This window comes from Colias philodice, chromosome 25 (assembly GCF_061535455.1).
Source record: "Colias philodice isolate Cphi_HAF_F1 chromosome 25, ilColPhil1 Martin Lab GWU primary, whole genome shotgun sequence".
Taxonomy (NCBI): Eukaryota; Metazoa; Arthropoda; class Insecta; order Lepidoptera; family Pieridae; genus Colias; species Colias philodice.
In genome coordinates this window covers 1022573-1049786 of record NC_143110.1, presented here as the reverse complement: position 1 = coordinate 1049786, position 27214 = coordinate 1022573, and the positions used below count along the sequence as shown (strand labels likewise).

The 27214-nt window shown below is 35.2% G+C and overlaps 2 protein-coding genes and 1 long non-coding RNA gene across 3 annotated transcripts in view; 1 reads left to right on the top strand and 2 right to left on the bottom strand.

The window, feature by feature from the left end:
- Nucleotides 1-15685, top strand: part of LOC149477164 (facilitated trehalose transporter Tret1-like) — a 30539-nt gene extending 14854 nt beyond the window's left edge. Inside the window, exons 2-9 of the mRNA XM_089710614.1 lie at nt 362-591; nt 6849-7169; nt 7945-8050; nt 8301-8375; nt 8725-8942; nt 10273-10455; nt 15068-15161; nt 15423-15685. Of these exons, the coding sequence (XP_089566740.1) occupies nt 376-591; nt 6849-7169; nt 7945-8050; nt 8301-8375; nt 8725-8942; nt 10273-10455; nt 15068-15161; nt 15423-15568 (1359 nt within the window). The 5' untranslated portion in view covers nt 362-375 and the 3' untranslated portion in view covers nt 15569-15685. The remainder of the gene's footprint in view (nt 1-361; nt 592-6848; nt 7170-7944; nt 8051-8300; nt 8376-8724; nt 8943-10272; nt 10456-15067; nt 15162-15422) is intronic.
- LOC149477156 (uncharacterized) overlaps nt 1-27214 on the bottom strand; it is a 145457-nt gene that overhangs the window by 51257 nt on the left and 66986 nt on the right. The window lies entirely within an intron of this gene.
- On the bottom strand, nt 17744-26756 carry LOC149477163 (facilitated trehalose transporter Tret1-like). Its single transcript, XM_089710608.1, has 8 exons — nt 26696-26756; nt 25694-25923; nt 23533-23707; nt 21289-21434; nt 19689-19821; nt 19208-19431; nt 18689-18880; nt 17744-17980 (listed from the first exon to the last, which is right to left on the bottom strand). Exons 1-8 carry the CDS (start codon nt 26754-26756, stop codon nt 17744-17746), a joined length of 1398 nt encoding a protein of 465 aa, XP_089566734.1.

Here is a 27214-nt window from a genome sequence, read left to right as displayed (position 1 = left end):
AGACATTCTCTTTTTAACCAACTTCAAAAAAAGGAGGAGGTTATCAATTCATAGTAGAGATTTATAGAGTAGACATGTCATAGCTAAGCGCTTTTTACCTTCATTATTTAACACGCCTCAACCACGACATTTGACCTACTGAAAAGCAACTGTCCTACTAAGGGCCGATTTTTCAATGCTTGGATAAAACTTATTCGTCGAATAATGTATATAAAACTACCATTTTAAAAACGTATTCTAATTGCCCGTATTTGACAGTTTACGTGACATTTTAATATTATCGTGTAATACTTTATTGGACGGATAAGTATTATCCAAGCATATCGGCCCTAAATAAAATATAATAATCATTTGTTTCCAGTGAGCTACCTGGTCATGACAATGGGCATATCGTACACCTGGCCCTCTTCTGTCCTTGGTCTCTTCAGTTCCCCCAACACGACCCTGGATCGAGTGATGACTGAAACCGAACTGTCCCTACTGGGCAGTCTCTCATCTATCAGCGCAATGATGGCCATACCGTTCTCTGGGATGATCATGGATGGATTGGGGAGGAAGAACACGTGTGTTCTGTTCTGCTTATTGCAATTGGTGGGTTGTTATTTATTGATTTAATGTGTTTAATATACAATAGCTGTAAATGGACTATTAACAAACGTGAAAAAAATATAAATTTATTTTTTAAACAAAAAAATATATGTGAGAGAATCATAACAGAGTAGTTGTTATGTGGATATACCTTCCTATAATAATGTACTCTATGATGTACATCATAATGTCGATATTGAATTGATATTATGAAATGCATGGGCTTACGGGCCATGCTATGGTTTATATTCCTTGAGTCAGTAGCTCGATGATATAGTCTCGGTACTACCATCGACCGCGCAAGGTGTGCGCACTGAGTCATTATTTAATATTATTTCACATATCTACCTAATTATAATTAATTATGGAGAGTTATTTAAATTCTCCGACAGCAGCGGTGGGATCGGCACTTATTACCCCGATTCCAATACGAAACTTTGTTAAACGGTGCAAATCTGCAAGTGAGTGAAACGAGTGATAGTGTTAGTGAGATTCAAGAAGATATAGCTAGTGTTAATGAGGTTCGAGAAGAACCACAGTTTCCACCAATTAATCATGAGAATGTTAGCACGACAACGACAAAGTTGTGTGTGGGTTTCGCAATCATCATGTCTTGCGCATCCCTGTTAAAAGAAATGGCAGATACACTTTCCCGAAACGAAACACCTTGTTTCCGGGTCTAACGCATAATTAAGGAAGGTAAACTATAATGATGTTTACATACGGATGTACGACCCGAATGATAGCGAGTTTACGGCAGCACAATGGTGTAACGAAATAAACTATCATCGGATTCCTGTACCGACTACGAAGCCAGCCTTTATCTACCTGTGAGGACATTATTCTGAACTTGGAAAGAAGCTAAGAAGCGAGAGGAAATACCTTTTTCGAGATATGGTATGGTAAAAAAATGATCGAGTTTCAACATACATCGAGTGCTCCACTACAAAGTTCTTGAAACCGACCGGCTGCGAAGGGGCTGGAACTACGCGAATATAGTAAATTCGTGGTAGAAGGTATTGCAGATGACCAGGTATGATCTGATTTATTATGATACACGCCGATTGATTTTGTGGGTCTTGATAGACATTTTGGCACAAATCAATTAAAGCGTCGCATGTTGCAAATTGTTTGCTATAACTGTGTGTTCACATGTCATTACAAACGTGACGGTAAATCTCGCCTATGAAACAAAATCAGTTAGTTTAATCATTAAGAATAACAAAGGTCCGTTGAATATTTAAGAAAAAGTACAACAACGCACTTATAGTCATAAATTTGGTCACATAGAAGAGGTTTGTTTTTCTAAGCAACGGGCGGCACGCTCTTTAAGAAACAATACCCTGTTAATGTGTGTTTACAGCACGATACCCTGCTTACAGTCACAGATGTTGCCGGCGTTAAGTTCAAGTGCCTTATTGACAGCGGGTCCGATTGTTTTTTTTTCCTTTGTAAAAGGATAGCCATGGATAACATGACCAGGCCTCTAGAGTTTGTATACACTCGCGTAACAAGAATTGGCACTGTATCAACCTATTCATTCGCCCGTACAACATTACCTATGACTGTTAATGATGTAAATATTATGAGCTTTGGTTGTTGTAGACTTTCGAGTACTTTCGGGGATGAAGTAACAGGTTGAGATGTTTTTACTAGAGCCGGACGTAGTTTGATTATGAATAACAATGGGAGTCAAATTATTCGTGAATTTAAAATAAAAAATATTTGTTTTTGCGGACAATAATATTGAATTTATAGACGCGGATTCCAATGATTTTAATTATGTTCATCCTGTGTGACCCATCATTGAAAGTAAAGCACGAATTTTGTGAAATGGAAATAAGACTTGTGAATACAACACTAGCACAATCTATAGTTCTTTCAACGTTTATAAGGCTTTGTAATGCCCTTGTTGTTAACCAAGGACTAGATAAATTATGCGACTTCATAGCTACTTTTTATATTCAACGATGTTCGAGTTTTCAAAATCATAAGAAGTTACAATCTTTTGTTTAAAAGGAGTATTAAAAGTCTCACTTGCTCAGAGTTTTCATTTAATTGGAATAAATGCAAGTTGCTGTTACAACATTGAATAGGTATTCACCGCAAGGTTTCATAACATCGAACGGTAGCTTCGTCAGATAAATAAGAGATATTTATTCGTGAGGTATTGTAGAGAGATTACTCCTAGCTTTTCTTAAGTCTAAGCCCCTATTGTATGAAATAAATAAAAAAAGACGTAAAGTAGGATTGGTACACTTCGCATACGGACACCCACCTGCGGAGAAATTAACAAAACAAAAAATAATGACGTCTGCTTCTTTATTAACGATTTTCGGACAAATCTCGTTGTTGAAGTACACACAGATTCCTGTTCAATAGATTATTATGGTTCAATTTTCCTACAAGAAAGTAATGATCAACTTAAAAATCGAATATTAAAATCAAAGAATCACTGACACAGAAAGTTGTTATCATAGTTATTGAATAGAGTTAAAAGGTTTAAGAAGACCTCAAGCATAATTAATTAAGCGTTATCATTTTAAAATATTAACAGATTAAAATAGTCTCAAAGCATCATGTCATAAGAAAAAGATTTTCTCCTCGTGTTCATAGATGATGGGCTTACATACAAGCTTTTGATTTCGATGTCGGTACCTACGCAAGGGTGCAAGAATACCGCATGTAGATTTGATTAGTAGAAACTAATTGTCTCCACATAATGTTCAATTCGGGCAAAAATAGTAAAGATTCGCGACATGTGCGATGAAATGACATTATTGATTTAAGTTTAAGGTTGTCACATACGATAAAAAAAATGCCTGCTATATAAACTTCTTGTTTTGTTAGGTGCAAATGAAGTGTTATCATTCGTTTATTGATACAATCATTTCATGATTATTTGAAACATTTAAGTTTGGAAATCCTGCAAAAATTTAGTGTAATTTCGTTAGAACGTACATTGAACGTTTTAACATCGCAAAGTTAATAAAAGGCCCTCTAGAGCTGGACAGTCGACTTAACATCCGATAGAAAATGTGTCAGAGCCACTTCATACATTAGAATCGATACGAATGGCACTTACGAGTTTAAGAAATGCGCATTGGTAATTGTTGACGCATTTACTGGTAAATATTGTCACCTAGCTCCTGTTAAAAATGTGTTTTCACAAAAAAAAAAGAGCATGTTAAGCGCTGTGTTTTTGTTGTCTTATTTAAGGCGCTGAAAGGAATAGTAGCTAGCCGTAGCCGATCAAGCTACGTCATTTGCAGGTAGCGAACTCATAGACTTGTGTTGACAGTGTTCTTTTGAGTTTTACAAAATTACAAGCGGGATGAGTTGCGCTAACGGGTTATTTTAAAAGGTTTATGTCTGTTCTTAAGTTCATTGTTTCATTATCGCTGAAAATCATGAACGTAGATATTCGCATTCTACAATTATTGGCAAAATTCAACTTACTTTGAATTGTATTGTATGAAAGAAACGCACAGCACAGGCGACAGCCCATTGCAATTGTCTATAGGCTGCAAGTCCACCGTGTAATAATGTTTTAGTACGAGTGTCAACACTTTAGTAGTTGACCTATTTGAAATTAGAAATAACACAAAAGTCAGGATGGACGAGCAATTGCACGTCTATAAGGCTCGTATTGAAAAAAAAAGCATTCTGTTTAATGTTGATGATTTTGTGTTAGTAAGAAAGAAAAGCCGATTGTAACATCAATGTTATTTTACTTGTTTTGACAGTCATTTCTGATTATGGAATCGTCTGAAGGTAGACAATGACAATGTGATATCGTCAGTAGTGGTAAATGATACGGAAGTCGGTGCGACTTTAGAACCGGGTTCAGTCTTCGTAAATTAATTATTAGTTGTTACTCTGCCCCAATTGTAAAGTGTTGTTATTATACCTAGTATACATCAAGTTATAGGTGCAAGGTGGTTTTGTGTATTCCTGTAAATAGTGTCACTGGATGACGAATTGATGGCGTGTTCTACGATGTTTATTACTGACTTAGGAGAGAAGTTCTCCAGTCCATGCAAAATAATCTAAAATTTGCGATAACGAGAGGTATCGAATCGAGTCTCAAACTGGAGGCCGCAGTTGGAAAGTGAGTCAATGAATGAAAAAAAAAATGTAGTCCACAAGTTACTCCTTACTTCCAGTAACTTCCAGCCTGGCAGAGATTGCTGTGTGTGAGCAATAAGGCCGCATATTGTGTAAAATATTTTTACCTTATAAGTCTGTACTAGATTTCCTTACATTGTTTTGTACAATAAAGTATTATTAATAAATAAATACATACTCCGTATAATTTTATTTTTGTTTTATTTTATTATTTTTACCTATTTATTCCTTTAGTTGTTACATAGTTCCGTATAGTTAATCTAAGTATTACACAAAAGTTTCATAACACACATGCACACCACAATTTAATAGCTCAATAATAGCTCTGTGTTTGACATAGCAAGGCGTGTATGTCATATTGTACATTGGAAGCTCCGCGCTTCGTGTAGTTGTGGGTAGCGCTTGCGCTCCTTGTGATCACAGTACATGGCAGGCTCCGCGCTGCATGTAGTTCCAGATGTTATGGGTAGCATTGCGCTCCTTGTGATCACAGTACATTGGAAGCTTCGCGCTTCGTGTAGTTCCAGTTGTTGTGGGTAGCTTTAAGCTCCTTGTAGTCACAGTACATATGAGGCTCCGCGCTGTATGTAGTTCCAGATTTTGTGCGAAGCATTGCGCTTCATGTGACTACAGTACATGTCAGGCTCCGCGCTGCATGTAGTTCCAGTATTTGTTCAGAGCTCTACACTTACAATATAATACACACACACACACACCAATACATGGCAAGCTCCGCGCTGCATGTAGTTCCAAATGTTATGGGTAGCATTGCGCTCCTTGTGATCACAGTACATGGCAGGCTCCGCGCTGCATGTAGTTCCAGATGTTATGGGTAGCATTGCGCTCCTTGTGATCACAGTACATGGCAGGCTCCGCGCTGCATGTAGTTCCAGTTGTTGTGGGTAGCTTTAAGCTCCTTGTAGTCACAGTACATATGAGGCTCCGCGCTGTATGTAGTTCCAGATTTTGTGCGAAGCATTGCGCTTCATGTGACTACAGTACATGTCAGGCTCCGCGCTGCATGTAGTTCCAGTATTTGTTCAGAGCTCTACACTTACAATATAATACACACACACAATACATTCAAAGCTTCGCCTTTAGGCGACAGTAGCAGTTGTTGATATCGCCGATGATGACGATGATGAGTAATAATTTGTGAGTCGGTGTGAAAAGTTACAAACCGTGAAGGGAAAAGAGTTTGAATACAACAAATGAAATAACAACGCAGTAAGTAATTTGCAAAATTACTTGTCGAATTGTTCGCGCGAGAACGCGCTCGTTGTCAGAATGGCCGTGTGAGAGAATCATAACAGAGTAGTTGTTATGTGGATATACCTTCCTATAATAATGTACTCTATGATGTACAACATAATGTCGATATTGAATTGATATGAAATGCATGGGCTTACGGGCCATGCTATGGTTTATATTCCTTGAGTCAGTAGCTCGATGATATAGTCTCGGTACTACCATCGACCGCGCAAGGTGTGCGCACTGAGTCATTATTTAATATTATTTCACATATCTACCTAATTATAATTAATTATGGAGAGTTATTTAAATTCTCCGACATATATGTATATACATATATAAAACATTTAAAATCTGGCTCATCAGAAACTACTTATTGTGTGTGAGCTCATCGTTTAACAAATTGGAACTTGAACTTGAAACAATTTAATAAGTACCTAGGTGACCTAGGTACTTACTACAAATACAAAAGTATTGAAACTACTAACTATAATACTTTTAATTTATAAATAATAGGAAAAAATATCATCATTCGCATACCTTCAAATGCGAAATGGCTTTCGCCATTGAGTGACGACGCCTAAACAACCATGGTCGATTTTCTAGTATTATTTAGATAATAATTACAAATATTATAAGAATTTTAATAAATACAGTATCTTATTTATACATATACTAGAGGTCCGCCCCGGCTTCGCCCGTGGTACATATTTCACAATAAAAGGTAGCCTATGTCCTTTCTTGGGTATCAAAATATCTCCATACCAAATTTCATGCAAATTGGTTCAGTAGTTTAGGCGTGATTGAGTAACAGACAGACAGACAGAGTTACTTTCGCATTTATAATATTAGTATCTATGGATTATCTTTAAAACTTCCAGATCGGCTGGACAATAGTTGTAGCAAGTACGTCTGTAGAAGCTGTTTTAGCCTCTATTTTTGTCTCCGGAATAACTTGCAGCGCTATGCTCGCCATACCGCTATATGTCAATGAAATCTGCCAAGATTCGATCCGTGGTTCTATGTCGTCTGGAGTCATGATGTTCTACGGTCTGGGGATGCTGATATCGTACCTCCTGGGAGGTCTGGTTGAGTACCAAGTGATGAACTATACGTGCTTGAGTCTGACGGTACTTGGCATGGTCCTGCTGTGTTTTGTGAAGGAATCTCCGCTGATATTGATTATAAAGGGGAATGAAAAGGTATGTTTGATGTTTTTATTTGAATAAGGTGTTTGCAAATACAGGTTTAGAGCCTGATGGTTTTAATCGTTCGGAAACTGCAGTTTGATACAGTGTTTATATTATTACTAGCTGTGCCGCGCGGTTTCACCCGCGTGGGCCCACAGCCCACTCCTGTTTGTCTTAGCGCAGCGTGATGATATATAGCCTATAGCCTTACTCGATATCTAACACCGAAAGAATTTTTCAAATCGGACCAGTAGTTCCCGAGATTAGAAAGAAAGAAAGAAAGAAAGAAAAAACGTTTATTTAATGACACATAGCCTCACACGTACATAATGAAAAACAATTTATACAATACTTATATGCTACAATACTTACTTACTACAATACTTAAAAATACACATTGAAGTGTGTAGTCTGTGAAGCATGATACCATTAAAAGGGGAAATCACTCGGTGAACATCTGTGACGTAAAAAAAAACGTCACAGCACCGATTTTCAGTGAGCCCCGAGAGCAATTGAAAATTAGCGCGGTCAAACAAACAAACAAACTCTTCAGCTTTATAATATTATTAGTATAGATGAAAATTAGAAAAGACTGACCGTTGTCTTGTTTTGTGGGAATTGACTGATAGGATAGGTGCGCTTTATGTATTTTGTTTATATTTTGTTGTTTTACCAGAATTCAATCATTTTTTTTAAACATCATTCCTAATGCAAACCTTAATTAAATACGCTCTTTACCTAACGCATGAAATTAGTCCAAACATTATTATAACTGAAATTTTTCCAGGAAGCAGCGCAATCAATCGCTTTCTACAGAGGTGTAAGTGCGGATTCAAAGGAAGTTGAGCAAGAGATAGCCAAAATCAAACGAACATTAAATCCTGACTTAGACGGTACCACTATCTAAATATTAATCTGTGTACTTACCTACTTAAATCTTAAAGTAATTACATATTATAGTTTTCAAAGGTTTTCTCGAAATAACATTCAATATTTTCGCATTTTTTATTGTTTTATACCAGATAGATATTATATAAGAATATCCTTCTAATTTAAATTTTCTTTTACATGACAATAGTTTAAAAAATATAGAACAACATTAATATTAATAAATGGATAGAATTAAAGTGATTAAATTTTCAGAAGAAACACCTGAAGAAGAGATTTTAAAGCCTGAATTTAAAACAAAGGAAAAATTGTCGACTTTGCAGTTCATAAGTAAGTATATTATGGATGATATTGCGAAATTTATATGATACAAAAAAAACACAAACAAATTTGGCAGTTGAAAAGCATTTTTTCCTAATATTATTTAACAGAAGAAAAATACAAGCTGCGTGTACATTGTATCCAAATAATTTATAATGTATATCTATTAAGTTATAACAGAGCTGGAATTAAAATTTTTCCAAAGAAATTTCAACACTAGGGTGTTCCCGAATCCCGAGAGATCATTGCAGAACTATCACTCTTACTGTAAATAATACGAAAATTTCTTCAAACCACTTGAATACTACTTCAATGTCATGTAGCACCAGTCACCACATAACACTTCATTTCATTCCAGAAAAATCACGCTCAACTCGTCGCGCGATGTTCGTCTGTCTGACACTCAGCTCGTCAACCGTCTTCCAAGGTCTGGTAGTGGTGCAGGTGTATGCAGCACCGCTGTTCGAGATGGCGATACCGAGCATGTCTGCTACTGTGTCTAGTGTTATATTCGCGGTTGTTACTATAGTGGCTGGCATGATTGCTGCATATCTTGTGGAGGCTATGGGTCGTAAGGTGAGAATTTAAAAACAAATATAAAGATAACACTCAAAACTTTTCTAAAAACATGATTGGTTGTAGTGATTGGTTCTGGTGATCGCGTTGTATAAGAATTATTTACTACGCGATCTAACTAATAATAGAGTCGATTCAGTGCCATTTGTATCGTCTGTCTGGTAGTCTACATCGCGACCGTCTTCCAAGGTCTGGTGGTGGTGCAGATGTACGCCGCACCGCTGTTCGAGATGGTTATACCACAGAACATATAAAAGAGGTTAGAATGGCAATAATTCGCCGTTCCTATAAGAACCGGTGTCGCCTGTGGGTGTGGCCAAGTCCGCGCAAGTCCGCTTACGCACATATTTGCAATTTCAAATCTAGCCAATCATAGCGCCGCGCGATCACGTGATTTAAAATGGAACGAATCATACGCATGATGATGATGTGAGCAGTGCTCATATCCTTGGCGCGTCTGCCCCGCCTATAATGCCTTTCTAACCTCTTTTATATGTTCTGTGGGTTATACCGAGCATGTCGGCTAGTCTTTCGTGATCGTTACTATAGTGTCTGGCATGATTACTGCATATTTTGTGGAGGTTTTGGGACGGAAGCAGAGTATTATATACAAATTATACTGAAAAAGTTTCTTAAAATATGAACTGAAAATGAAACTGTTTCTAGTTTTATATTTGCGGTAGTGACTGTAGTGGCTGGTGTTCGGGCTGGTGTAGGCGTTGAGCGTGTTGGAAGAGTTTAGTAGTTCTAAATTTAAAACTTATATAAAAAATGTACTAGTTCAGAGAGCCTATTACAGTATTAAGGAATATATGGACGATAAAAACCCATGGAGGGTTGTCGCGTAAAAACCACAGGACAGTTCTTTGGCATATTATGTTAATATGTATAATTATTATGATGTTACATATGTAATTTGTAAAATTGTAAAACTGATATGATTAAAAAGAGCAACTATGGAGTTTCTTGCCGATTCTTCTCCGTAGATACTGCTTTCCGAATCGTTGGTAAATGTTAAAAATATGTACTTAATGACGTTTCAAAAGTGCTTCTAGAAGAAGTCTAATTGAATAAATAAATGTTTGAGTTTGAGTTTGATTAACGTGAAGATGGATTTAAAAGGCTTCTAATCTACCTATAATAGAATAAGAACAATTATAAGATGTTTCTTTTCTTAAGTGTTCAGATTTTCACTGCCAAGGATCTATGAAAATCTACATACTGCAGTTCAGCTCAAAACCCTAAAAAATGTATTGATGGAAACAGTTTCCTTTTCTTTGCAATCTCTCCTATTTTCTTCTATTTTTCTAATCTTATCTCCCTCATCCAGTCGCTCATGGTCTACTCATCAGTAGCAGCAGCTGTAAGCTGTGTAGCCCTCGGCACTCAAATCCAATTCAACTGGGGGCCCCACTGGGTGGCGGCCGTGTTTATGTACCTCTATACTGTCACGTATACCGTTGGAGCTGGGACCATACCGTATATGTATTATGCTGAGGTTTTCTTGCCTGAGGTAAGTTGAAATTAGAATTTTTGAAGTAAAACTTCTTTAGGCGCGACTAGGGAGTAACTCAGATTTATTTTCTGACGGAAGTAACGCTTACTATAGTCTGCGTAGTTTCCGCCATTTAAAAATAATAATTCTGATTGGTTGTAAGTACCTATATGTCATATACTACACGCTTCTTGACTTATACGCCAGCTAGTGGCAAATATTATCATAATCAATTAGGATTATTTATTCTCAAATTTTCAAACGGATCAATTGTGAATAGCAAAGTGAATGAAAAATTCAACAGTTTTAAAAACATTATTTTAAATTGCAAAATTTTTTGAAAATCTCTAAATATACTTGTTTATTTATTACTTTTAAAATAAGTAAATTAAAAATAAAAATAAACATGTTGCGGATTATAATCAATCTATTTTAAATATTGCTGAAGACAAAGTAGTATCCATAGCAACAGATATGTATATAGGTTGTCATTCAGTTGAACAAGAAGCATATGTACGCCAACAATTTCATAAAATGTCAGTTATTGATACAGGAGGATCGCCTTATGAAATCATATTAGTTCTTAACAAATGTTACATTATTACAACCAATATTGATGTATCTGATGGCTTAGCCAACGGTTGTGTTGGAAAGTTAGTGTATATTGAACGTGATGACAGTGATAACATCATACGCTTATGGCTTGAGTTTCCTGGTAAGATAGGAGAGAAAATTAGGAAAAAAGCTGCCCATCATATTCAAACTCTAAACATTAGTAGAACAGCAGTCCCAATTTTACGAAGATCGTCATCTGTACCAATGAATAGAAATAAGACAATATTTGCAAAGAGAAATCACTTTCCATTAGTATCTGCTTGTGCGCTTACAATACATAAGTCTCAAGGTGGTACTTTTGATCAAATCGTTTATGAATACAATAAAAGTCACAGTCAGCAGCTGTTATATGTAGCATTATCACGAGTAACTGATATAAATGGATTGTTCATTGTCTCAAACACCGATGACAACAAATTTTATCATGGAAGAAAGCGTCCAGGGGGAATAGTTGATTTACAGTGTGAATTTGAAAGACTTTCAAATTCTCGCCTAATAACACAACAGGAAGAATTATATAACCTTGTAAATGAGAGTAACATTACACTATTTTCCTTCAACTGCCAAAGTTTACGTGCTCATGTTTCTGATCTGAATGATAAAGTATTAAAAAGGTCCACATTGCTGTTATTTTCCGAAACTTGGATGAAAAATGACGAACAAATTCTTATTGAAAATTTTTATTGCGTTACCCAATACAAACGACCCAACTCAACTGCTGGTGGAGTAGCTGTATATCATTCATCTACAGATACACTGAACAATGTAACACCAATTCAAAATATTTCACCAACTATATTATCACAAATTTCCGATGAGGTTTCACAAATTGGTGACATCGCCTTGGTTCGATGTGTTAATACGAATGACCAACCTGTGATTATCGTTGTTATTTATATTTCTATTTTCTACAAATACTAGCCTGACAAATATCATAAAATTTATTCATCAGCAATTACTTCACTTCACAATTGAAGGTTCTCGACTTTTAAATAGTAATTATCATGAATTACCGATGATTCTAACTGGAGATTTTAATGTTAATTTTCGCTCTCAGGAATCTCAGCCGTTAATTGATTTTTTAGAAGAAAAATTTGATTTATCTATGAATACTTCTCGACTTCATTCAACAACGCGTTTCGGTACAACGATAGATGCTGTATTTTCAAGAAAAGTAGCAAATTTAGAGAGTAAAATTTATGTTTCACATTATAGTTACCACAAACCTATAATTTCGTACGTAAGAAATTATGATGACATTCAATTACCTGTTTCGAATGAATAATATTAATATAACATTTAAATAATCTTTGTAAAGCACATGAATAATAAATATAATTAAATTATAATATAATATTTATTTATTTAAGTTAATATTTAATCATTTCAGTGATATATGTCGTCAACGCCAAAGAAGTTTTACTTCAATCGCGCGTAAAGGTTACACGCACACACTTTTTTTTAGCTCTATGTTCGTTTGATGTGAATGCACCGGTACAATAATTGTACGTCGCTTCACACTCACTCAATTAACACAAAAAAAAGTGTGTGCGTGTAACCTTTACGCGCGATTGAAGTAAAACTTCTTTGGCGTTGACGACATATATCACTGAAATGATTAAATATTAACTTAAATAAATAAATATTATATTATAATTTAATTATATTTATTATTCATGTGCTTTACAAAGATTATTTAAATGTTATATTAATATTATTCATTCGAAACAGGTAATTGAATGTCATCATAATTTCTTACGTACGAAATTATAGGTTTGTGGTAACTATAATGTGAAACATAAATTTTACTCTCTAAATTTGCTACTTTTCTTGAAAATACAGCATCTATCGTTGTACCGAAACGCGTTGTTGAATGAAGTCGAGAAGTATTCATAGATAAATCAAATTTTTCTTCTAAAAAATCAATTAACGGCTGAGATTCCTGAGAGCGAAAATTAACATTAAAATCTCCAGTTAGAATCATCGGTAATTCATGATAATTACTATTTAAAAGTCGAGAACCTTCAATTGTGAAGTGAAGTAATTGCTGATGAATAAATTTTATGATATTTGTCAGGCTAGTATTTGTAGAAAATAGAAATATAAATAACAACGATAATCACAGGTTGGTCATTCGTATTAACACATCGAACCAAGGCGATGTCACCAATTTGTGAAACCTCATCGGAAATTTGTGATAATATAGTTGGTGAAATATTTTGAATTGGTGTTACATTGTTCAGTGTATCTGTAGATGAATGATATACAGCTACTCCACCAGCAGTTGAGTTGGGTCGTTTGTATTGGGTAACGCAATAAAAATTTTCAATAAGAATTTGTTCGTCATTTTTCATCCAAGTTTCGGAAAATAACAGCAATGTGGACCTTTTTAATACTTTATCATTCAGATCAGAAACATGAGCACGTAAACTTTGGCAGTTGAAGGAAAATAGTGTAATGTTACTCTCATTTACAAGGTTATATAATTCTTCCTGTTGTGTTATTAGGCGAGAATTTGAAAGTCTTTCAAATTCACACTGTAAATCAACTATTCCCCCTGGACGCTTTCTTCCATGATAAAATTTGTTGTCATCGGTGTTTGAGACAATGAACAATCCATTTATATCAGTTACTCGTGATAATGCTACATATAACAGCTGCTGACTGTGACTTTTATTGTATTCATAAACGATTTGATCAAAAGTACCACCTTGAGACTTATGTATTGTAAGCGCACAAGCAGATACTAATGGAAAGTGATTTCTCTTTGCAAATATTGTCTTATTTCTATTCATTGGTACAGATGACGATCTTCGTAAAATTGGGACTGCTGTTCTACTAATGTTTAGAGTTTGAATATGATGGGCAGCTTTTTTCCTAATTTTCTCTCCTATCTTACCAGGAAACTCAAGCCATAAGCGTATGATGTTATCACTGTCATCACGTTCAATATACACTAACTTTCCAACACAACCGTTGGCTAAGCCATCAGATACATCAATATTGGTTGTAATAATGTAAAATTTGTTAAGAACTAATATGATTTCATAAGGCGATCCTCCTGTATCAATAACTGACATTTTATGAAATTGTTGGCGTACATATGCTTCTTGTTCAACTGAATGACAACCTATATACATATCTGTTGCTATGGATACTACTTTGTCTTCAGCAATATTTAAAATAGATTGATTATAATCCGCAACATGTTTATTTTTATTTTTAATTTACTTATTTTAAAAGTAATAAATAAACAAGTATATTTAGAGATTTTCAAAAAATTTTGCAATTTAAAATAATGTTTTTAAAACTGTTGAATTTTTCATTCACTTTGCTATTCACAATTGATCCGTTTGAAAATTTGAGAATAAATAATCCTAATTGATTATGATATTTGCCACTAGCTGGCGTATAAGTCAAGAAGCGTGTAGTATATGACATATAGGTACTTACAACCAATCAGAATTATTATTTTTAAATGGCGGAAACTACGCAGACTATAGTAAGCGTTACTTCCGTCAGAAAATAAATCTGAGTTACTCCCTAGTCGCGCCTAAAGAAGTTTTACTTCAATAAGATCAAGAGAATTCTTTCGTATTCAGTGTTGGTTAGTATTAGAACATTGCATAGAATCTTTTCGAAAGCACTAAGGTCAACTAAATAATGCTCTACGCATGTTTACACTAAAATAATTTGGGTTTAGAATGAGCATTCGCTCGTTCTAAACGTCGTTTAATAAAAACCACGCCATGAATTTCACGTTGTAGCCAGAAATGTTTAATTTCGCTACCCTGTTGTGGCATTTTTACTGTGACCACGACGCATTCTGAGCAATTTTCTTTCATTAGCATAACCTTATAAAAAATAAAAATAAAATCAACACAACTAACAATTTTTTCTGTTGTTAACGATTAACAGTGTGACCAGAAGACAGCTTTAGGATCATATTTCTTCTATTATGTTATGTAAATAAATTTATTAGGAGATTCTACAAATCAAATATTATTTTTAACAGATAAGGAGCTTTGCTTCAATGTTATCTGTGGAATGGACCTTCTTGTGCTTCTTCATCGTTCTGTACATTTTCAATCCTGTCGTTAACAGCATTGGTAAGTTTAATAGTGCATTACAATTTCATAACTTTTGTGTACATTTGGATCTATTTTATAGCAGCCTTTTAACTTAGTGAGTAATTTTTTCAGTTAGCTAAGCTAGGAAATCCCACAGGAACGGGAACTATGCGAGTTTTTCTTTGAAAAGGTGGGCGAAGCTGGTAGAAATAATAGTAATTGAATATCAGTTAGTTTTATGAGTTATCTTGGTTTTAGTATTTTAAAACTTATAATGGTAGTTACCTAATTATCTTTCAGGTCTTGGCGGAGTATTTTACATATTCGGTGCTGTGTGCGTACTTACTTCTGTTTTCTGTCTGTTCTTCATGCCAGAGACAAAGGGACGAACCATAGAGGAGATTCAATTAATGTTCGCGAGCCCTAAAGTGAGGAATAAAGTGTAGTCTATGGTTATTGTATTAGAGCATAGATTATACTATAAGTTTTTGATCTGCAGCAAATTATAACTTTTTGTTGGTTATGTTTTTGAGTAGAGGAGCTCGTTCAGTGGTGTAAAATAGGTTTAACACGTTCACTGCGGCACCTAAAATGCCAAACTTACCGTTGTTGCGGCATGTCTTCAATACTTCACATCGGCAAGTTCACCACTGTGCGTCATGAGCCATTTTTATCACATCGCACCTACTGACTTTGAAGGTTAATAATTTCATGAAATTTCAAGATATTTCAAAAATTTTTTTTTCGGATAATAGTATATATAGTCTTGTATATACCGCATAAATAGCTTTTAGTTTGACTCAATAGTTTAAAAGATATGAGGGAAAATGTAAACCCCTGATTTTGTGAAAAATTATTTGCCATCCCGCACTGCGTTGATACGGCATGTTTACAGTAATAGCGATGGGAAACACTGTAAAATAAAACATCGATATCGATATAAATCAATTTTGTATATTTCAGTCTGTTTGTAAACAGATAACGAGATCGTCGATACAAAAAAAAACACATATAAAACAAGGTACTTGATAGAGTACTATCAGGAAATTGTTCAGTAACTTTTGTTTTAATTTGTTCAGTAACTTTTGTTTTAATGTTTTATATTATTTCCACAACTGTCATCACATTTTTGCATTTATGCTACGAAATAAAAGAAAGTAAAAAAACTAAAGCCTCTAAGGTATCATTGTCATTTAAAAATTTGATAACGACGCGTGCGGTCCTGGTACATCACTATGCGAGATTGACACGCGGCGCGCTCGCAGTACAGTGCGGCATGAGGTGCTTGTCCATGGCAAAATATTTGACATGCCGCACACAAAAGAAACGGTTTCTTTTCTATGCGTGTGTCCAATATTTTGCCATACGATTTTTAAACGAAATTGAGTCCTACTTCAAACTGTGATCACAAAAATATATTTGTCTATTTTCTAGTCATTGATTAACATATAAAAAACCTCGCCGCACCACGGTGAAAACTGCGATTTTGGGCGCCGCACTGTGGTGTAGTCGCTGATGGCCTGATACTGGACATGCCGCAGTGAACGTGTTAAGGAGTGCCATTTGATTTGTTTTATTAATAAAAAAGACCTGTGGCACTCGGGGACTGCCACGGTAAAGCTATTGCAGAGCATGCCTTCAAGTCACACCTCCGTGTCCGTCGGAGTGGAGAGCGTGAGGGTTTTTTCGTTACGGAATTTCTCGATACGGTCCCCGCGCTCAAGGCCCGCGATAGAAGCTATGCAATGGCTTAAAAGTGTCAAAAGCCAAAAGCCTAAAGTACAATAAAGCTCTGAAGTTTTGGCGCCAATTTTATTTTTAAATATTAGGGAGGGAAAAGAAAAATGACGAAACGTTAAAAATACGCATTGGATCCATACATGGAATAGGTACAGTATCTGCTTAAAATTTCTGCAGTTCTCTTAAAACGCTGTAATTACCTAAGTTAATTTTATAGTGTAAGGAAGGTGTACCTAAGGCATGTTTATTTATTTAAATAAAATGACTGATGAAATTGTTTATGTACTTTTATTTGTCAAAATCGACGAAAACAAAAAGAATGACTGTGAAGCAGATTTAAATAGAGATCACGTTTTAACTCATGCTACAGAGAGACGAATAAATCCTTCCTATCCTATCCTATCCTACTTCCTACTATTAGTACTATAAATGCGAAAGTTTGTGAGGATGTGTGTGTGTTTGTTACTCTTTCACGCAAATACTACTGAACCGTTTACAATAAAATTTAGCACACATATAATAGAAGGTAACTTGGATTAACACATAGGATAGGTTTTATCCCGAAAATCCCACGGGAACGGGAACGGGAACGGCGGGCGGAAAGCTAGTGTTTCAAAATATTACTGCAAGCAATGATTTTATAAGTAGCAAGGTGTAATGTAGACAATTAGCCAGAATGGACTCCAGTTATCTCTTTTTCGCTCACGATAATTGTATGCCATCTTGCTTTGACGTCTAACGTGTGTGCGTTATCGTAAGTGTGCCGTTTTTAGATCAAATGTTGTGTTGGTAACCTATCAACTCGTTTTTACTAATAAATTATTGACTGTAGGGTTTAAAAATAAAAGCCATTCAAACAAAAAAACTAATTTATTATGTATCTATGATAAATCCTTTCGATCTCCCCTTATTATCCTCTGCACTTCTTCTTCACTCCTTCCCTTGGTTTCCGGTACATATATTAATACAAATATCATTCCAATAAAGTTAATTATTGTGAACAAATAAAATAATGTAGAATATCCGAAGAATTTTGAGATCGGCGCGTAGATTAGCAGCTGTATAGATTCTAAGAACCATATGTATGTTACTATCATGCCCATTACTTTTGCACGAACCTGAAAATAATACAAAATGGAATCAATATAGACATATAGGTAACAGATTGGCTGAATTAGGGTGCATTTCCACCGACGAAAATCAAAAAGAATGAGTATGAAGCAGATTTAAATAGAGATCACGTTTTAACTCATGCTACAGAGAGACGAATAAATCCTTCCTATCCTATCCTACTAAATAAAATATAAATTCGAAAGTTTGTGAGGATGTGTGTGTGTTTGTCACGCAAATACTACTGAACCGATTACAATGAAATTTAGCACACATATAGAGGGTAACTTGGATTAACACATAGAATAGGTTTTATCCCGAAAATCCCACGGGAACGGGAACGGGAACGGCGGGCGGAAAGCTAGTGTTTCACTGTTTTCGTTGTGTTTGTAAAAATCATCTTATATAAATCATCAATAATTATCGCTTCATTTAGTTTGAAGTTTGAACACATTCCTCGCTACACATCCTCCAATTCCAATTCATTTTCGCTACCACTAACGTCAGCACTATCCTTTAAATTGCCTATAATGTCTCTTTTATATTAGGGTAAAATCTTTTTATAGCTTCAATTTTTATATCAAAAATACAAAATTATAATATATCTAATTACAATTAAGTACTTGTTAGAAGATTAAATGTAGGTATCACTAAAAAATCTGATTAAGTAGAAAAAAGAACGATAAATTAAAATTTCACAATTAAAAGAACCTCACCTGAAAATTAAACACCTCAGTCAAAATTATATATGTGAGCGACGACACACCACCCGCATATGCGAACACATTCACTATCATGGCCACTAGCGGGAGCCAGCCGGGCACCAAGCCAGTGTCTCGAGCCAGTATCGATGTGGCTAATACGCCGAAAGATATGCCTGAAGCTGCATATGCCGCTACGAGCAGTCGCTGGTAATTATAAGAGAATATTTATTAATATAGTAGTTATATCTATAACAAGCCTAATTATTAAAAAAAATACTCGGAAAGGAAATTGGTTCAGCCGTTTTAACAAACAAACAAATAGATATACATATGTACTTTGGATTTATATTTACTAAAGGAAAACCAGCATATCTCCCGTTCCTGTCCTTTCTAGAGTGTCAATGTCTCTCTGTGTACAAAATTTCATCTAAATCGGTTCAGGTTGAGGCGGAAGAAGAGACAGAAAGGCAGACAGTTACTTTCTCATTTATAATATTAGTTAGGTTAGGTTAAATATAAAAAAATACCAACCTTCCGTCCCACCCTTTCCACAAAAACTGCAAGAAGCAAGCAAGCACATATCATCACAATCGGAAAGCTAAATGACTGTACTTCAGGGCTTATAACGAAGTCTGAACTTGCATATGTCAGCAGAGTCAGGGCATACACCATGATGGCGTACGCCCCGCTCCAGCCGTGAATTGTACTAGAAATGAGGAATATTATGACGCTGCGACGCCATTTTGAATCGGTAACTGAAATAACATCATCAATATTATATCTTAACTAAAACTAATACTAATAATATTTTAAAGCTGAAGAGTTTGTATGTTTGTTTGAACGCTCTAATCTGAGGAACTACTGGTCCGATTTGAAAAATTATTTCGTTGTTAGATAGCCCATTTATCAAGGAATTTATCAAACAAACTCTTCAGCTTTATAATATTAGTAGGTATAGGTAGATTTAACGTTTCATAAACTTAAAAATTATATTATTTCAATTTTAACTTACAAAGTGTCTTCAATTGCACTTTTGGCAAGCTCTGAAAGGTGTCTTCTTCCTTTTTCATACGGTCTACTTCTTCCAAAACTCTTTTGTCATCCACATCCAGGCCCCTGAGGAAAGCCACTGTTTCGTGTGCCTCCTGGACAAACAGTATTGAATATTATTAAGCTATTGCATAGCTTCTATCGCGGGCCTTGAGCGCGGGGACCGAATCGAGAAACTCCGTAACGAAAAAACCTCATGCTCCCCACTCCGACGGGCTCGGAGGTATGGCTTGAAGGCATGCTATGCAATAGCTTTACCGCGGCAGACCCCGAGTGCCACACATCTTTTTATTTAACTCTTCAGTTAAAGTTAAAGAATAAACATTTTAACTAACTTTTAACTAAAATTACAAGTAGTACCTACCTAGATACGTATTAATTTTGAATTAACTGATTTTATAATTACCATAAGCAGTTTTTTGCACGGTGCATTTTACATCAAACGAGTGAATTGTCATTCTAACCCCACGATGTCAAATTCTTTTACTGTAAACAGGCGTAGAGCATTCTTTCGTTGTTCTTATTGCCTTATTTATTTACATATTTTATGCAATGTTCTAATACTGAACATCACTGAATAGGTACGAGGTTTCGTTTACTCTAAAAGACCACGAAATAATGCTCTTGCTCTAGCTCTATGTTAGTTTGATGTAAATGCACTGTAATAATAAAAAAATAATTTGGAAAATCCAAAAGTGCACGCCTCATAATTTTTTTTAATAATTATTTATTAATTATTATTTTTGTTTATTTAATAACAATTAAACCACATCGAATCAGACCCTGAAAAATGAAAGGGTTCTATTCCTGAGCATACTCAAGCGTAAGAGAAAAAAAAAGACTCGATTAGTAAAGTATTTCGGTCGCTATCGTGTTAACAAGAAAATCCTCCGCACATACAGACACACGGACGTCCAAGACAGAACTTTTTTAAACTGTTTTTTAACTAGTTTAAATAACAAAAATGACATCAAAAATATCATGAATGTTAAAAATAGTGTTTTTTTTTAATATGTGTGTGTATGTATTATCTTACAAGTGCAATGCATGATACATAAAGACATTTTAAGTTTGAAAAATCAGATGTTTTGCGCGAAGTGACAGTAGTACCCACCTCAACGCTTCGCTTATGAGGCGTGCAAAAATGTATGCGTGTACTGTACACACGTAAGAAGTAAAACTTGTTTATGAGCTTAAAAATGTTACGAGTATGGCGTAACGCAAAAATGTCACGCGTACGGCGTAACGCAAAAATGTTACACTAAATTTTTGTCCAACCCCGATAAAGAAGTTTCACTTCAAAAATGTGTGCGTGTACTACTGTACTAGTTTACACACGTAAGAAGTGAAACTTCTTTATGACATTATTTTTCAAAAAAATAATTTACTAGGTATATGCAACTTTACAGAAATACGTCGAATCACGCGTAGTAGGGATAAGAAAAAGATGGCGCGCCGCGCGTAACAGAAAAATGTCACGCGTAACGAAAAAATGTTACACTAAATTTTTTCCAGCCCCGATAAAGAAGTTTCACTTCAATAACTAATTTTGTAACACTTACATCCATTTTCCCAAGTTTAACCAAGAAAGCGGGGGCTTCTGGAGCTTTCAACATGAGTATTGCAGTCACAATAGGTATTCCAATGATTGACCACTGCACAGTATAGTAGTCGAAATAGGCTCCGATTACAAACATGAAAAGGACACCTTGAAACAGAATTAGGAAATAGATTAAAAAAGTAATGTTATGTGATAAATTTATATTCAAATTTCATTTATTTGCAACAATTTGATAATACAATAATTATAGCGCTAATACATACTCGTACATAAGCATATTATAGTTTTAAAAATGATATTCATGGTTTTTATTTATCTCTCGATGCAAATTCGATTTTAGTTTATCTTATGCAATAATGTCTGTGTAATATCCGTTGAATTTTAAATGGTAATTAATATGGACAATTTAAGTATGCGAATGCGTGCTTTTCACGGTGCTTTTATAACAAACGAACATAGAGCTAAAGCAAGAGCGTTCTTTCGTGATGTTTTATTGTAAACAAAAAAAACTCGTATTCAGTGTTGTTCAGTATTAGAACATTGCATAGAATCTTTACGAACGCACTAAGAACAACGAAAGAATGCTCTTCGCCTGTTTACTAAAATTTAGACTAAAAGAATTTGACACAATGGGGTTAGGGCGTTTGTCCACTACAAGGAATTTTACGGTCCGGCATTCCGATTTTTTACGGTCCGGTATGGCACGCAAATAATCTAAATACTAGCTTGTGCACTATACGTAATTTTACTGTCCGACATTTTACTTTTCCTTATTCCGGATGGTTTTTTGAGTTTACGAGTCGCTGTAGGTATAATTGTTTTCGAGTGCCCACTTGCTTGGATTTTACTCTTTTTATTGCATATGCCAATTGAAAGCAAGCTCTTGTTTTACTTTCTTTTAGCTGGCAATGAGATTTGAGAAGTCGGTATTGTTATTTTATATACATTGACCAAGCCTATAATTATTATCTAAGTAAGTGTTGGTAAGTTAAAGTTCAAGTGGGAATAGCTTAATTAGCTCCTCGTCACCGATTAAAATAAATAAGTGAAACACGCATTTTAAATCTCTTACGGAACTTTATTTTTATTATAACGAAGTAATATAATATTTCACCTTCTATATTTTTTACTCGTTTCTTGTAAAATACAAAAACAATCATTTATGATAGCATTATACCGCCATACTTCCTTGAACTGTACCGCACTGATCCGAGTAAGGGCGCTTGTGCACTGCAAGGAATTTTACTGTCCGGCATTCCGATTTTTTACGGTCCGGTATGGCACGCCATTAATCTATATGCTAGCTTGTCCACTATACGTAATTTTACTGTCCGACATTTCACTTTTCCCTATTCCGGATGGTTTTAGGTGTCTACGAGTCGCTGTAGATATAATTGTTTTCGAATGCCCACTTGCTTGGATTTTACTATTTTTACAGCATATGCCAATTGAAAGGAAGCTCTTGTTTTACTTCCTTTTAGCTGGCAATGTGATTTGAAAAGTCGGTATTGTTATTTTTATATACATTGACCTATAATAATTATCTAAGTAAGTGTTGGTAAGTTCAAGTTCAAGTGGGAATAGCTTTAGCTCCTCATCACCGATTAAAATAAATAAGTGAAACATGCATTTTAAATCTCTTACGGAACTTTACTTTTTATTATAACGAAGTAATATAATATTTCATCTTCTATATTTTTTACTCGTTTCTTGTAAAATGCAAAAACAATAATTTATGATAGCAATATACCGCCAAATTTCCTTGAACTTTACCGCACTGATCCGAGTAAAGACGGACAGGTGCACAAGCCAATTCATCGGTTTTTTCATGCCAAACCGCACCGTAAAAAATCGGAATGCCGGACAGTAAAATTCCTTGTAGTGCACAAGCGCCCTAAAGACGGACAGGTGCACAAGCAATTCATCGGTTTTTTCATGCCACACCGGACCGTAAAAAATCGGAATGCCGGACAGTAAAATTCCTTGTAGTGCACAAGCGCCCTTAGAATGAGCATTCGCTCGTTTGATGTAAATGCATTGGAAAGATTTAACGGAAAACGATTAAAAATACTCAACGCTTTTGAAACTAGGGTCTTAGTCAGCCTTTACTTTACATTTTATTTTTGTTCAATATTAAAGTCAGATTTTATATTATGTTATAGGTATGAAATGTAATATGTTGTGTGTATGTTAAATAAAAAAATATTTCTTATAAATTCGTGTTTTATTTTCACTTTATGCATACCCAAATTCTGCGATAAAATCAGCAAAGAGCCCAGTGTGCCCCTTATACTATCCTGGCTTATTTCCTTCACATACATGGGGACTACATTAAAAATTCCTCCTGCGGCCAAACCGCCGAATATTCTCGATAAAGTTAATGTTGTAACAGTAGGATAGAGTTTTAGAGCCCATGAAATCTGAAATAAATAGAAAACATTCCTAATCACTAGGTACAATAATATTTTTAACGATACTTATTTTTTCCATTATAACATGGCGAATAACTGTTATTAACAGGCTTATAATAGCTTCACCCTGTAAGTTTGTAGGTATGTAACCGACTCTTATAGAGTCGACTTTGACCTTATTTAAAAATCAATAGATAATTTAAACTTTCTACACGTATATCAAAGACAGGCTGTGCCCTGCAGTTTTACCCGCAGTGTTTTACTTCTGTTGGTCTTAGCGTGATGATATACCTAGTCTGGTCATAAGTTCTGTCACATATGTTTTATTAAATAAACAAAAAGTTACTTTTATATATTTATCGTTTTATATGTGGCAATAAAGCTTACATATTACTCAATAATTTCGTATAAAAATTATTCAAAATGGCATCCATGTTTTGCGATACAAGCTTTCAACCTCCGCGGCCAGTCGTCTATCGCAGCACGCACCATGTCCATGTTTATTTAGCAGCTACTTTAATAATGGATGCTTTGAGTGACTCCAAATTTGGGTGGGATTTAGCGCAGGTTCTCTCCTCTAAATATTACCAGATTTGATAATCCAGAGGATTCAGGTCCGGGCTAGAAGATGACCAATCTTCATGACGAATGATGTCAATCTGATGGGCGGCCAGCCAATTTTGGATACTCTTGGCTTTGTGGGCTGAGTCCTGCTGGTATACCCAGTGCTGATTTTTTAACATGGACTGAGAAGGAGGTTTTACGAGGTTGGTCAGGACCGTATTTTGGTAAACATTGGCACTTGTTTTCACACCCTTATCACAGAAAAACATCTCTGTTAGGCTAAAATAAGACACCCCCAATAAAACTATTACTGATAAGGGGTGATGGCCGCGTTGGACTCGAGATACACGTTGACACGCTTCTACACTACTGTGGGTATACACTTTGGTATTCTGTTTGTTGCAGCACTCTTCCACTGTAAAAATTTTTTCATCTGAAAACAGGATTTCAAGGTGCATTTTTCTCGCGTATCGTTTAAGTAAAGCGCGACATTTATCCAGTCTTAATTTCTTCAAGCGTGTGTTAAGAAGATGCGATGTTTTTCTACAATTAGCCCGTAGTCTTAGGTCCTCGTTAAACACCCTTTTAACTGTTGTACTGCTAAGGCCCATCTGCAGTGCTAACTGTTTTTGATTTCGGCCCGGACTTTTCCTTATTCGCACCTTTACTGCATTTATCACTGCTGTCGTCCAAATCGCACGACAAAGACCACTTCTATTCCTATCTTCTACTCTTGAATCTTACTTAAATCGTTTTATAGTGCAATAAACAAATCTCTGTGTAATTTGTAAATTTTAAAGCAAACTGAAAATTTCTCTTGGCGCGTAACCGCTACGATGCAGAGCGAGAACAGCGACTCTGTCTTCTTTTTGCGTCCACTACATTGTAACAAATACGTTATTCTAATAAAATGTGTCGTTTTTTAACGCGTAAAATAATCAAAAATCGAACGTGAAAAAGAAATTTGCGGTAAACATAAAAAATATGAAAATCAGACATAATGACAGAACTTATGACCAGACTAGTTATTATAGCCTATAGCCTTCCTCGATAAATGGGCTATCTAACACCGAAATTATTTTTCAAATCGGACCAGTAGTTCCTGAGATTAGCGCGTTCAAACAAACAAACAAACTCATTCAGCTTTATAATATTAGTATAGATTGGTGGCAATACAATAATGTCATGATATTGCAATAATTGTTATCATGTCGGTGATAATACAATGTGAAATCAGAAATATTTAAAAATAAGAATGTAACAGTACAATTTGGTAAAAAAACAAAGGATTCTATTGTAACTAGGTAACTTTTAATTACACTAGCTTTTCATTAGCTATGAATTTATTCATCTATCCCAAAACAAATATAAGAAAAAATACACCAGTAAATGCAATACAACCAATTTAATCTTCTGAATAATACTGCTTACCGCTTGTGGATATAAAAGGGCCATAACAGCGATCTTCCTGCCAAACCTATCTGCCATATATGCATAAGCTGAGGTACCGAACGTAGCTGCGAATCCCATGGTACTTGCAATCCAGGATATAGCATAATCAGAGAGTGGCGCACCAGCTGGGGATTCGTCGGATTGGAGGATCTTAGTCATGGGTGATATCCAGCTGTTCTCGAAGCCGTATACGAATACTGCTATGTTTGCTGAAATCGATTTTTGGTTGGTGATAGAGAAAAGTAGTGTGTGAAGTAACTTAATATCTTTAGGGGTTGAAATTAGTGTATAATAGCATTTATTCGTGTTGAATACTTTAAGTTTATAAGGAGAATTATTGGAATTCTTATTTTTTTTATTCGTGTATGGTTATCCGTATTTAAAGAGAACAAGTCCCTATTTGGCTATTTACCTGATTATTAAAATTTTACAATCACATAAATATATAAAAGACGTGTGGCACTCAGGGACTACCGCGGTAAAGCTATTGCATGCTATGCCTTCAAGCCACACCTCCGCGCCCGTCGGAGTGGGGAGCGTGAGATTTTTCGTTACGAAATTTCTGGATTCGGTTCCCGCACTCAAGGCCCGCGATAGAAGCTATGCAATAGCTTAAAAAAAATCGATCGACCAAGCTACCGCTTCTTATGTAGGTAAGAGGATATATTTTCAAGATTTTTAAAGAAAAGCTAAAAATAGCTGATATCAATAGAGTCCACATTTTTGAGAAGTCATACCTTACATGCATTTATGAATTATAGAAATTTTATCGACCAATTATGAAAATATGGATTTTTAATTTTCCCTGTGATTATTGTAAATTCTCCTGGATTTTTTTCGGTTTCCTATATTATATTATGTATAGGTAAGTATGTGTGCAATAAAATGTTAAATAAATAATTATCTAAATAAATTTAAGACATGTAGGTGCTCTTATACTTGTTAAAACTGTATCTCAATTAAATAATGTCTCCTTTTTACCTAAAATAGCGACCATCCATTGCACATATGTGTGCCCATTTTTGACACTCTTCGCACTCATATTAACACTACACACTACAAGAAACTGCGATACAAATCAGCACATGGTTACTACGTATCTGTTGCTATTTTCATCCTTATTAAAGTCAAATAAATTATACAGGGTGTTCATCTTTACCAGTCTTATTGTTATTATGTGAAAGAAAAAGTATGACTAGCCGCTCGCCCCGGCTGGCTGATAAATATACGAAATAAAATATCGCCTATGTTATTTCCTAACAATGAAGCTTTTTATGAGTGAACAAGTCATTAAAATTGGTCTAGTTTTTTAGGAGCATATTCAATACAAACAAAAAATATATTTCCTCTTTCCTCAAAGGAAAACTCACGTAATTTCCATTCCCGTAGACTTTCCGAGATAAAAGCTATCCTATTTCCTTTGTCAGATCTCAAATTATATTACCTAGTACAATTTCAGCCAAATTGGTTCAGGAGTTAAGGCGTGAAGAAGCGGCAGAC

Bases quoted from the DNA above. Each gene is read 5' to 3' on its own strand.
- LOC149477163 (XM_089710608.1), bottom strand. From the start codon at position 26,756: ATGAGTGCGAAGAGTGTCAAAAATGGGCACACATATGTGCAATGGATG. The intron at 19,432-19,688 runs GTAAGTTAAAAT...ATGTTATTTCAG, and splicing joins AGTGCAATTGAAGACACTTT to TTACCGATTCAAAATGGCGT. The intron at 17,981-18,688 runs GTGAGGTTCTTT...TATTATTTTCAG, and splicing joins CTGAGGTGTTTAATTTTCAG to GTTCGTGCAAAAGTAATGGG.